We start from the raw sequence: 13,467 nt of genomic DNA, 5'->3' as shown, positions 1-13,467 counted from the left end.
CTGTCTTTTAAAAAAAATAGTACAAAGAGGAGATGTTTTATGTTTCATCTTACTAACTTAATTGTTTTTCGTAAAATATCCACTCTGAAATTGATCCTTGTAACACATTCCAAAAAGGTTGGGACAGGGGCAATTTAAGACCAGGAACATTGTAAAACGTTCCAAAAACATTTTAAAGGAGGCAATATAATGGCCTAATCCTTTATGAGCAAGGATGAGTCGCGGCTTGCCAAGAAATGCATCAGCAAATAGTCTGGCTGTTTAAAAAAAAAAATATTCTTCAATGATCTTTTGCAAATAATTTAGGTATTTCACCCTCTTTGGGGCATAATATCATCAAACGGCATGCTTCTGCAATGGATATCACCTCATGGGCTCAGGATTACTTTGACAAACTGTTGTCAAACACTGTTCGTCACTGCATCCACAAATGCCAGTTAAGACTGTACTGGGCACAGCAACAGCCATACGTCAACTATGTCCAGAAACTTCTCTGGGATCAAGCTCATCTGACAAGGACTGATGCACGGTGGAAATGTGTTTTGTGGTCTGACGAGTCAACCTTTCAGATTGTTTATGGAAATAATGGATATTGTGTCCTTTGGGCCAAAGAAGAAAATGACCATCCATACTGTTAATAGTGTAAAGTTCAAAAGCCAGAGTCTGTCATGGTATTAGGGGTATTTGTGCCCATGGCATGGGTAACGTGCACATCTGTGAAAGCAACGTTAATGCTAAAGGATATTGCCCATTTTTGGAACAACATAGGTTGACTTTTAGATTAGTCTTTTTCGGGGACAGAGAAAGTGCGGGTGCTAGACTGCCCTGCCTGTGTCCCATTGAAAATGTGTGGCATGTTATCAGAATCACAATCACTTAATTTCACCAGGTATGTTACACACACTGAACAGACCGGACAAGTGTACAGACTGTTAACAAGTATTTAACGAAGAGACAAATAAGATAAAAATAGAATTAAGAATAGAAATTAATAACAAAGAGGCAGTGTGAAAGGAGCTAAAGAGATGTGTGCATATCTCTACATATGCAGATACGAATATCTATTCACATGCAGGAGACATATAACTATTATATGCAGAATATTACATATTAATGATTATAAAGTGCAAAGGCCCAAAATGGTTGCACAGCTAAATACCTGTATAACTGAAGAATTGTAAAACAAATCCGCATTCAAAACTGGATCAATTGGAAAGAGTGAATATTTCCAAACTACAATGAAGTTCATAAATATTCATCAAATATTTTTGTACTGTTTTCAATTTAATACATATCAAACAGAATTTACTAATCACTGCTTTCTGTTTCTATAAAACATACAACATAGTCACCACCTTTGGGTTTGTAATAACTATTACTTGTTCAGCCCTACACCAAAGTGTTTTGACGAGGGTCAAACACGCATATAACAAGCCTGTCACAAAATCTTTCACATGTGGCAACCATACAACATTGTCAACTGCCTTGATGTGCTTGGAGGAGAATGTTAAACGTGTCATCTGACACACCCCTGGAAATCTGAAATGGTCACAAGTGAGATTTGTTCAAGGGACATTTTACCTAACTGTGTGTATTTGTGTTGTGCCCTCTTTAGTGGAAAGTCCTTTGCACATCATCATTCCATGGGATTAGTTAAGACTGCAAAACTGGTAGTCAGTGGCAGAATTGGAGTAAGTCTGATTTATAGGGCTGAGGCCACAGAAGACTCCAAAGAGCCTACTTCTGAACTGTGAGGTGGTGCAAGTTTAAGAACTGCATAATCTCTGAAAATAAAAATTGGGTTACAATATGTCTTCTTATTTGTCTTAACTCAAATTTCAGGTTACTGTGGCTTCAACCATGGGAAGATCGATTTTGTACAGGCTTCCCTTAATTCTTCTGTGGTTCCATGTAATTCCTGTCCAGTAAATACTTGCTTAGGGCAACTAGGGGCTCTCAAATAGCTCCATATTCCTTATATAGAACACTTTATACTGAATGGGAATTATATCTTCTACACCCATATGGTTAAAAAGGGGTCATTTGGGATTCAGCCCAGGTGGAATCAAGTTGCTGAGTGCAGAGGTGGGCAACATAACTAGTATTACTCGGTTGCGTGTCATACCGTTTTGATGGATTTGTACTCCAGTTTACTTTTATTTACTCAGTTCTGATTGAATCTTTCTCTTTTAGGTTGCTCATTTTTGTGTGCTTAAAGAGGAAATCCACCAACTTACAAAAAATCTGTATGTTCTAGAAATACTCTGTTCTAAAGAAACAGTCAGAATTGTTCACAGTGGTGGTGATAGGAACCAAAAGCACCCTCACAGAAAGTTACATTACATGAAATGGTTGTGAAAACACTGCCTTATGTCTGAGACAGTGCTTTATGGTAGTTCTGTGATAAAGATTTTGCTTAAAATGTATTTTAATCCATTCATGGCGGAGGGGTACATGCAGGGCGTTCTATGACAAAATAATCATGATAGAAAACTATTCATGCATATTTTACCATCATTAACATTACAAATAAAAACTCAGAAGACGTGTAGGTTCACTGGTGGTTTTGGATAGTAAATAAAATGGCTAGATTTGTGTTCGTGACCCCTGGTTCCTATCACCACCTCTGTAAAGAAACCAGAGTCTGTACGTTTCTCCAAAATTAAACATTTCACACCAAACCACTCTGAATGACTGTTTACGTCTCAATGACTGAATTCTGCCATTTTGGAGGTGAAATTCCCCTTTTTTCATTTATATTTCCTGTTGACAGCACCTGCACAGCTTTTCTGTTGCTCACACCTCTCACTTTCGAGTTTTATCGGGTCTCAAAAAGAGAAGAACAGAGCTTTCCTACGCCGACAGAAGCTGCTGTTCTACAGGGAACTGAGCACTTGAGGAGTTTTTGGACCTGGTACTTTTTAACTCCTACACAAGATTTTTTTTCTCTACTTTTAATTCTGCTCGAGTTATTTCAAAAGAAGCAACGAACCGATTCAGGGAGCGAGTTTAGTCTGGTCTGGTCTCAGTAGGTTTAGATTTAGGTTTGTTCTCAGACGCTGTTTTGGATTCGAACGCTTTCCTGAACCTAGCGACCCCGCTGGTCGCTGAAATCACCGCTGATTGGCTCTCCTCGGTCACGTGACCGCCGTCCTCGTAACTGGACTTTTCTCCGGCAGTGAGCTTCGGAGCTCCGCTGTCTCACAGAACAACAAACACAAACCGACCGAGCCGACAAACAGCGGACCAACGGACGAGAGTCTGACTAGCATGGGAGACAAGAGGAGCCCGACGAGGTAAATAAATAAATAAATAAAGACCACGCTCGCATGGCTATGGCCGCAGCTCACCTCACAGGAACCGCGCTGCTATGGTGAGGAGGAGGTGAGCTGCGGCCATGACGGCTCGCCGTTCACTCACAGAAACGAGAGCTCGTTAAAAAAAAACAGTCTCTTTTTTTCAGTTCAGACACGTGGTGTGTGTGTGTGTCTCTCTCTCTCTCCTCAGGCCGAAGCGGCAGTCCAAACCCTCATCCGACGACGCCTACTGGGACTGTAGTGTGTGCACGTTCAGGAACAGCGCCGAGGCGTTCAAATGCATGATGTGCGATGTCCGCAAGGGCACGTCGACGCGGTAAGTGATTGTTTAAGTCTAATTAGCCTCATTCGCTGCCTAAAACTGCGAGACGACAGACTTAACTGAAGCTTGGTGCAGTGCGAGTGTATGTTTTAAACGTAAGGGGCAGTAAACGCTTGTTCTCTGAGCGCGGAGCGACAGCACCACTGGCAGTTCTGCTGAAGAACATGAGCGCGCAGAGCCATCTATATTTAATAGCCGTAACCTCTGATGTGGCTGCTGCTGAGTGGCCTGATGAACGCTGGGCTGTGTAATGAAATTGCTTTAACAGTTTGCAAACACTGATGTAGCCGATCACATTTTCTTACTGAAGGTAGTGTCTGCCAGGAAATCCAGGACAATCTTAAGTGGTTCTTCTCTTTAGGTTAGGTTAGACATGAACTCTCCCCAGTTCTGTTAGATTGTGTGTATCTTCAATAAGGTGTTTAAAGACTTTTGGTCTGACTCTAGTTATGAAAGCGTAACTTATTATTAGGTCCCATTTACTGTCAGTATTAGCTGATCCATGATGAGAGTATCTGGCTATTTTGAATCAGCACCTGACTCTGACCTGCTGTCAGTAATATTTGCCTTAGCTGTAGAGAAATTGGCATGCTGTTTACCAGATTCAGGGCCTAACTTAGCCAGGGCCTTTGCTTTTCACTGCTCTGAAAACTGCTACTGACGTTGCATAGCAGACGAGCAGGTCCGTCCATTCCCATTTTCCTGTTTCTGAGTCTGTGTTGTTGTTTGTGTAGGGCAGTATGGCAGAGACAGAGTGGCTGTTATTCGGGTAAGCTTCAGTAGCAGCTGGCTCCCAGACATCCACAGCTCATTAGTATTCAACAGCTTAATCAGGCGCGGTGTCATCAGAGGCAGAAGCACCTCATCAGGACATTTAACCACTGACACGCACACAAACGCGGACATTCTCTCCCTCTCCCTCCGCCTCTGCCTCTTTTATGGTGCCCCTGAGATGGCCGTTGTTGATGGACTTTAATGATGATGTGCCCTTCTTTCTGTGACAGATACAGTCCATTAATTTATCAGATGCCGCACCACAGAAAGTGACTCCCTCACACAGAGTCTTCCAGAAGTGAAAGCTGCTTTATTTGTCTGTAGTCTTGACCTTATTCTCATCGGCCATGTTTCACTTCCACTTTAAGGTTTTGTCATCAGCTAATCCATTTTTTGTGTTTTCCATTGTCTGTTGGCTTTAATAACTGCCTTTGTCTCTTTTTCCGCTGGCCACGTCCTGCTGCAGAAATGGTGACGGGGTGCCGCTTTTGGTCACAGTTGTGTGCTGCCGTTAGCAGATGAAGATGAATGTTTTATGAGGCAGAGGTTTAACTGAGCCTGGCTGGCAGGTGTTGAAAAATAAAGTGATAATTGAAAGGACGTTTCGCGGGGCTGTTGGCCGGACACGTCAGTCAAGATGTTGGGCCTAAGAGGCAGCAGGACAGTCTGCGGGGGCTTTCCAACTGAGTGCAGTGATGATTTAGGCCATCTATGCGCAGCTTGCATTCATCAGGTCAGCACGAAATGTTTGGTAGCTTATGTACTTTGAGGCGTGCTCATTGAGTGCCTTTTCAACATTGGCTTTATTTGCCGTCGTTCTAAGAGTGGCATGTTTATCTAGTGTTGACAGACTGACAGGTCACTGATGAGGTACTGGTACCTCTTGCTGAGTGTTTGAGGCCAGTCCGCCTCTGCACCAGTCAGCGTTCCTGCTAATCTGAGTGCTCTGGCACTTTCTGCCCCCCAGCAAAAACACTCTGCTGAGCACATGATGCCAATCTGCTGCCACCAGTGTGGAAAAATATTCCCATGTACTTTGGAACAGGCTTAGTTCTTTACCCTACATGCAGGAAAGATTGTGTAGGATGTAGCAAGAAACAGTCACTTCAGTTATGGCCAAGTGGACATTTTTATGTATGTTTTTGTTGTCCTAACAAAATCAGACAGCTATAACGATCTTGTTTTCACAGTCTGTAGACAAATTCTTGAAACGATTTGTAATCATAACCAGTTATCTCTCCTGGAGAGATAATCACATGGATGCTTTGCCTTGATGATTCTAGAGTGAAAAGAGACCTGATCTGGTGCCAGACCCTGATTGTACATCATGATGTTAATGCTTTTAGCATGATTAAACTGGCATGCACTCGATAGAGTGTATCAGTATATTAAGGAGCAGTAAGATATATGTAAGTCACTATTAATCCTTTCTAACAGTGTGGGTGTGAAATTCTAAAGTGCCCTTCTGTGCTGAGCCAAAACTAATAGCGTGCAAAAGGTCTCTGCAAACAGCTCTATTCATGGAATCGGAAGACAGCACATTAGCTGCCTTATCCACTGAAATAATCTACCCTGAAAAAAGAGATAATACCACAGGCATGATACAGCTAGCCAGAGCATGACTAGTTCTGAGCTTGAATTTATGACAAATGCTGACCTAATTTTGACTAAGAGAGGCGAGGGGAATGAAGGAGAGTATGTGGGGGGGGCGATAGAAGGCTGTGAAAGAGAGAGAGCAGACAAGGGAAGGCAATGTAGACTGCAGGAGAACAGAAGAGAAGGAGGGAGAGGGCAGGAGAAAAGAAAAGGCAAGCAGAGGGGAAAGGAAAGGAGGTTAGGAAGCGAAAGTGTGGAGCGGCAGGAGGCTCAGGGCCATCTGTCAGACAGGGGGTTTGGCACTGGAGCGGAGGAGAGAGCAGCATGCTGATGGCATGCTCGCAAAGTGTAACACATTAATCATACTCTCAGTCTCCTGGCTTCACATTGCCTCACAGCACAGTCATCACGCCATCACACTAACACTTGACGTGATCACCGCTTAGCAGGGATAATAAAGGGTTTACCATGAGTGTATTTACAGTAGTGTGAATTAGAGCTGCACAAAACGCGTGTTAATCGTTATCGTGATAATGACTTCTGATGACTGATTTTGCAAAATGCTGCAATATGCAGATGTACCCACTGATTAGCCACTGTGTTTTTTTACTGCGTGCTGTTATCATCCTGACTAATTACACTTCCAGATAGGGGTGGGCGATATGTCAGTAGTGTAATATCACATTTTCACATTACACTATCTGCATCACAATATTTTGTTTTTCTGTTTATAGGTTTGTTTCTTTTTCAAAATTTTTGTTTGTCGGATGTTGGAACAGACAAAAAAGAACCAGTGATGCCCCGTTTAAAACCAATATACCGTCAAAAGTTATGAATGCAACATTTACAACATTTATTTATAATGATAAATATTGTCATATTGCTGGCCTCTATTACTAGATGACTGCCAGGCTGCCATTATGAATAAGAATTTGTTCTTAATGGCTTTTCTGGCTAAAGGTTCAGTTTTAAAAGTTGGGTGTTTTGGTGAATCAAGATATGCTTGTAACCGAACAGTGTTTTGGCCAAAGTGTCTTTCACATTATTAATTGACTGTTTTTTAATACATTGCAATGCATATCTCATAGTGTAATTGCAATATTAGTATGTTGATGTGTTCACCCTAATGTAAGTGTGTACTCAAAACTGGTGGAGTAATTTAAGTAGCGATGTATTGATTAGCTGTTTGCTGCCAGCAGAAGGAAGAGTGAGTGAGTGGTTATGTCCCACGTTACAGAGAAAGGGAGAGAGTTGGAGTGACTAACAGGCCTTAACATAAGTCAGTGGTGAGGTAATGTTTGTCTTCTTAGTTTACATGCTTTGTTGTTCAAGATCTTATTGCATCTTATATTTCAGAATGAGTTAATGTGTTGGTGTAAATGGATGCTAGAGCAGCTCTGATGTGGTGTCCTTTGTGGCTTCTCGGGTGAGAGCTGAGCTTCACATCAAAGTACAGATCTAATCGCTGCAGTGATGTCTGTGAATTTGTTGTGAAGACAGCTGTTTCTGTGCCTGTTAAAGTGGTTAAAAACAGGCCTGGATTTGGAAAGCTGGTCTTAGACCAATGCAAAACAGCACACTTCCTGGAATATGAACACAGTGTGTGGTCCACATTCTTCCATACTGACTTTAATCCCACAGATGATGGAACACTACGAAACTTCAGGGGTTTCATGCTAATATAACAAATGCTGTAGAAATAACTTTCAATTGCATCAGTTGTTAATTTGTGTTGTTTTGGTGGCAGCAGTACTTTGTTTTCACACACTGGATTGTGCAGCCACAAAGCCAGAGGTTGTAGAGCCAATAACCAGTAATAATATTGGGTTTCCGTGCAATTCCCAGTGCCAGTGTTTTCCCGCCTGTCTGCTGTAAGAGGGTTAAATGGTGAGCACGAATTAGCAGCCGCTCCTCGGTTCTGAAAGCGTTCTCACATTACAGTATGTGCATACTGGCTGGATTTCCCCACTGGCTTTGCACAAGCCTGTCTGAACTTGGTGTTTTTCTTGTTTTCAGGCTACACTCAGATGAGGTCAGCTTCTTTTGCATGTCTTGCATTTCTGGTTTTCTCGCTCAGTCTCTCATCTCACTCACTTTTTTTTTTCTTTTCCTGCAGGAAGCCTCGTCCTGTCTCCCAGCTGGTAGCACAGCAAGTAACGCAGCAGTTTGCTTCGCCCACTCATCCCAAGAAAGAGAAGAAAGAGAAGACGGATAAGGAGAAAAATGAGAAGGAACCCATGTTGAAAAGGAATAACCACAAGAAAATGAGGTGCATCCTTTTTTCCCCACCCATGTTTCTTGATTAGGGGACAAGTTTTCCCCTGCCATAGCCATAAAGTTACACAGTGTACAGTGCAGGGGTCTGTAAATCCAGACTTTGAATCCAGTTTCCGGTAGTTAATTTGATCTGAGCTGGACTTGAAAACCTCCACTTTAATGATTTCCCCACTTCAGTGTTGGTCATTTGATTAAAGCCTTGGCAGTTAGCTGGTAAGTGGAATAATGAGTGTGAGAACAGGGGAAACACTAAACTTCACAGTTTAGTGATTCTCAGGGATTAGAAAAATGGATTAAGGTGTATAATGTAATGCACATCAATTTCTTACATTACAGTAACTGTTTTTCAAGGATTCTTATTGAGCTTATAGCATCAGGACGAAGCCAGAGTAGCAGCAGCTAAGTAGATAGACAGTATGGATTGGCATTTCAGTCAAATTTGATATTTGAATTTGTAAGGCATTATTAGAAAAATATTTGATTAATGACAAAAAAATCTAGGACTTTTAAGGCTAGTAGGATGAAATTGCCACTCTGTATCTCTCTGTTATTGTACAGTATTAAAACCACAAGCAGACCACAAATCCCCAGTAGGTGACATGAATCTTAAAATTTACACTGAAAACGGTGTTTATCCAAAGTCTTTATGATAAACAGCTTTCACCTCAGCTAACGTTACTGGCCTGGCCAGGCTGCATTTCAACTCATACCTTTTAGCTGGAAAACCAGTTTCTGAAGGGTTAGTTAGCTGATGACTATTGATAAATTTATGCTGAAAATGTTGAAAAGTTTTAATCATTAAATCTACACGTGTAGAATGAAAAATGAACTGTAATTTGGTGTTTATCGCTCCTTTTCTGCATCGTTTCCTGTGTGCCCTAGCTGCGCTCTGTACTATCTGCTACCCAGCACCAGAGGGTCTCTGGCGCCATGATGCTTCTCGTCCGGTGTGTGGTAGCTGCAACACCTTTTCTCTGCCACCTTCTATGGACAGAACAGATAAGAAATTCTGAAAAAAATGTAAGATGTAGGCTCTACATTGCCCTCTGGTGGAGTGTACAGTACAGACAGCTGATGGTTCTGAACATGTAACGATAGAGATTCACAGAATTAGCTTAAAGATAGCTAATTTGCAAAATTTGATAAACTTGCATGACTTTCTAAACCATCCCTGATAGATAGCTAGGTTTGTTGTTGTCCTGGCATTTTTGTCTAATTTTTCAGCAACCTTACCTTCTTTATTGAATTTAAGCTACGTGGTCTGCCTTTGTGGTGTGCATACAACTGGATATAGTTTGGTTTCAGGTGAGTTGTGTTAGTGGTGTTTATGCTGCTTAGTCGGCTCAGTCTAGGCCAGCTCATGTGGTCGGAGTTTTTCCGGTTTTCTGGAATAAATGGGAGTACTACTCTGTTCTTGCTTCCCACAAGATAACTGTTATTTATTGTCTTCCTGGGGCTTTTGCCTTTTGTTACATTCAAAACCAGTTTCTCCATCCATAAAGACACGGTCCCATTGGATTGACGCTTTGTAATATTTTTCGCCAGGGTGGAGCAACAATCTGGCTGGTATGGGAGGTCTTGATGTATTGTTGTTTGTTGAAGAAATGTATAATTTGGCTTGCTATTTTTTATTCAGTTAGTTATTTAGTTGCAACTGGGAGCAGCAAGCAACATTATTTTGACTGAGGGGCGTTTTCTCCATTTATTTTTTAATTTTTTAAAGAAGATACAGTTTGAACACATGCTAACAGATGACACATTTGTGTACAAAACATTAAATATAAAATGTGCCTTTTGCACAGGCCACGTTGTATGTCTTTTTTCCAATATGTTACAGTGAAAAAATGAACCCCACAGAACATGTGATAAGTCTTTCCATGTCCCTGCTCCACAGGCCCAGGTTGAAAAACGTGGACAGGAGCAGTGCTCAGCACCTGGAGGTGACTGTGGGCGACCTGACAGTTATCATCACAGACTTTAAAGAGAAAACCAAGCCCTCGTCCAGCTCCTCTTCTAGCGCCACCTCAGCAGACCACCACAGCCAGAGCGGCTCCAGCTCCGACAACACAGAGAGGGGGTTCTCCCGCTCCTCGTCACCCCGGGGGGAGGCCTCTTCAGTTAATGGAGAGGCCCATTAAGAGCAGACCCTGTAGCAGACCCCTAACCCCCTCGCACCCGACTGTTCACTTTGCACCTCAACATGCACAGGAGTGTATGTGTGTGCACGCCAAGACTTACTGCAAGATACAGACCGACGCACCACCATCAAACAACCACCACCGCCACACCTACAGGATTAAAGCCCAGGAACTGCCAGGACTGAATGCTCCTGGTCTGTTACAACACAGTCCATATGTTACAACACCTACTAGGTCAGCTTCAATGAACTCTTGGCTACTTTTTACAGGACTTTGATGATGATGATGGTGAATTGCAACAAGTCCACACTTGACTGACGGTACAGCGCCAATATGACATGATAGTATTATGCATCAAACCAGTGTTACCTGTCAATTTGCATTTAAACACAGACATCCATCTACTTTTGTCTTATGTACTAATGTGGCATGGTTGGGTTACGTTTTTTTTGTTTTGTTTTCAGAAACCAGCGCGGGGGAGGAAGCGAAATGCCTTTCTGTAATTGTAACTAACTGTTGATAACTAACTGTGGTAGCAACAGGATTTTTTTTCTCACTTGTTTATTACACCTGCTGGCACTTGGTGTGGTTTTCATGTGGGGGAAAAAAAGTATTTTTGTTATTTGTTGTTTGTTTTTAATGTCTGATTTCGAGAGAATTGCAACAGCGTTTTAGTTCATCCTTACACCCACATGTACTGTAACGTGTTAGAACATTTTTGTTCTTCTCACGAGATGGTGAAACAAAACAAAAGAACATTTATTAGGAAAAATGGGAAATGTATTTGTAAAATGTTGACTTTGCTTATTCCCTCCTTTATAATGAGCAGTGGTATATAAATATATTGCAGTATAGGAATTATCTCTTAATAAAATGTAATATTTAGACTCCCTAATGTACGTGTTTCAGTTGATAGGGGTGTGCTGGGGGGTCACAACATGGAAGCCATGCATGGTTCTCATGTTTGCATGTATTTCTGGATGTTTTCGTGGGGTTCATTTTTCTCTCTAATTTGTTTCACTGCTCACCCTTTGAATAAATATAAAGAATGTTTTAAAATAATCATAAAAGCGGTAAGTAACTTAGGCCAAAAGAAAGGGGTATCCAATTTTGTCCTTTACTCCTCTGAATGGACAGGCTTGGCTTCGATAAAGGGAAATTTCACCCATTTTTTTTTTACATTCTGCGTAACTCTGTTGTAGACAGAGTCAGTGAGAGTGGTTTGATGTGAAGTGGTTCATTTTAGAGAATTGCACCAACCGATTTCTTTACAGTGGTGGAATCAGGGGTTGCGCTGTCTACAGCACAAATATAACAATTTTATTTACTGTCCAAAACCACCAGTGAACCTACACTCATGTGGGTGGAACACCGTCTTTTGAGGTTTAACGCATAATGTGGATGGTGGTTAACTCTAAAAAAAATTCTGTTTTCTTTGGGGACTATTTTGCCTTGAACCAACCTGTATGTACCTCTCCACGCGGAATGGATATAATAGATAACAATAGTTGTATCTCAAAAGGTTCCCTACTTTCTACATAGTGCACTATGTAAATCTTAATATAATGGCTGTTGCATCAAGACAGTGTACATATATATGCAACAAATAGCCATTTTGATTCAGCTATGTGCGCACAATTCCCTACTGGCATTGGAAGAATATGGAAGAACCCAAAATTTCAAATCTTGCCTAGCGCACTATACACTCTCAGAAATAAAGGTATTAAGCTGTCACCAGGACAGAACCCTCTTGTCACTGGGGTGATACCCTCAAGGGTACATCTCAGTACCCTTAGAACATAACTGTACCATAATCCACTGAAATGATATTTTCTAAATTGCATTTACTCCACACACCCCGTCTCGTCTCCAGGCTTTTTATTTTATTGGTCTGTTTTAAAACATTAGGTTATGAAAAGGTACAAATATGTTATTTCTCCACTAGGAAAAAATGAGGTACACATTTGGACCTTAAAACCACTGTTGTACTCTTGAGGGCACATTTACATTGTTTGTACCTTGATGAAAGAAAAATGTACCTGCACAGAACCTTTATTTCTAACAGCGTACAGGGAGTACAGAGCCGTTTGAGATTCAGAACACATCTGTCAAACTTAGAGGCATTAAAGGGGAAGTCTACTGACTTTTCAAAATTTCTGCATAATTAGATGGTGAAGATGTAAACAAAGTCATTCAGAGAGTTTTGATGTGAAATGCCCAGTTCTACAGAAATTTAAGTCAGAATTGTTCACACTGTTGGGGATAGGTGATTTATAGTGTTTATTGCTTCTAAAAGCTCCCTCACAAAACATTATTACACAAAATAGTTATGAATACAGTGCATGATACCTGAGATGTTTTATGGTAGGTTTGAGGTTATGATTTGGTCTTGAACATTTTTTTTAATTCATTCATGGCATGATAGGTACATGCAGGGTGTTCTAATGCAAAATATCTCAGATTTTTTTTCAGATTACTATTATTTTACTATTATTAACATGACATAAAATTTGTTGAAATTTAGAAAAAAAATCTGTGGAATTCCCCTTTAAGCACTTCAGATGTCTGAGTGCTATCACCACCACTGTGAACAATTCTCAGAGAATTTCTTTAGAACAGAGAATCGTATCAACCGCTATGAATCACTGCAGTGCGGAGAATTATATCTTAACCATTTAATCATGCAGAAACTTTGAAAAATTGGTGGAACTCCTTGTTAAGTCGTCTGCTTTGTGAAATACCCCTGGTGCATCTTCATGAGGCCTTTCAGTTAATCATGCAGGAGTGCTGTAGACTGACCTCTCTGTCCAGCAGCACTGCTGTGTCTAATCCACTCCCACCAGCACAGCACACACTAACACACCATGTCAGTGTCACTGCAGTGCTGAGAGTGATTCAGCACTCAAATAATACCTGCTCTGTGGTCTTGATCATTGAAGAACAGGGTAAAAGGGGGCTAACAAAGTATGCAGAGAAGATGGACTCCAGTCTGTAACTGTAGAACTACAAAGTGCACCTATATAGTAAGTGGAGCTGATAAAAT

At 41.2% G+C, this 13,467-nt stretch overlaps 1 protein-coding gene across 1 annotated transcript; it reads left to right on the top strand.

The window, feature by feature from the left end:
• The first annotated feature begins 3,134 nt into the window (after nucleotides 1-3,134).
• On the top strand, nucleotides 3,135-11,319 carry yaf2 (YY1 associated factor 2). Its single transcript, XM_036576809.1, has 4 exons — nucleotides 3,135-3,296; nucleotides 3,508-3,633; nucleotides 8,126-8,278; nucleotides 10,181-11,319. The coding sequence occupies exons 1-4, from the start codon at nucleotides 3,271-3,273 to the stop codon at nucleotides 10,422-10,424; spliced, it is 549 nt and encodes a 182-aa protein (XP_036432702.1). The 5' UTR covers nucleotides 3,135-3,270; the 3' UTR covers nucleotides 10,425-11,319.
• The last annotated feature ends 2,148 nt before the right edge of the window (nucleotides 11,320-13,467 follow it).

The sequence above is a fragment of the Colossoma macropomum genome, unplaced genomic scaffold (assembly GCF_904425465.1).
Source record: "Colossoma macropomum unplaced genomic scaffold, Colossoma_macropomum, whole genome shotgun sequence".
NCBI lineage: Eukaryota > Metazoa > Chordata > Actinopteri > Characiformes > Serrasalmidae > Colossoma > Colossoma macropomum.
The sequence above is the reverse complement of the archived record's forward strand: the minus strand, read 5'-3'. Positions and strand labels throughout refer to the sequence as shown.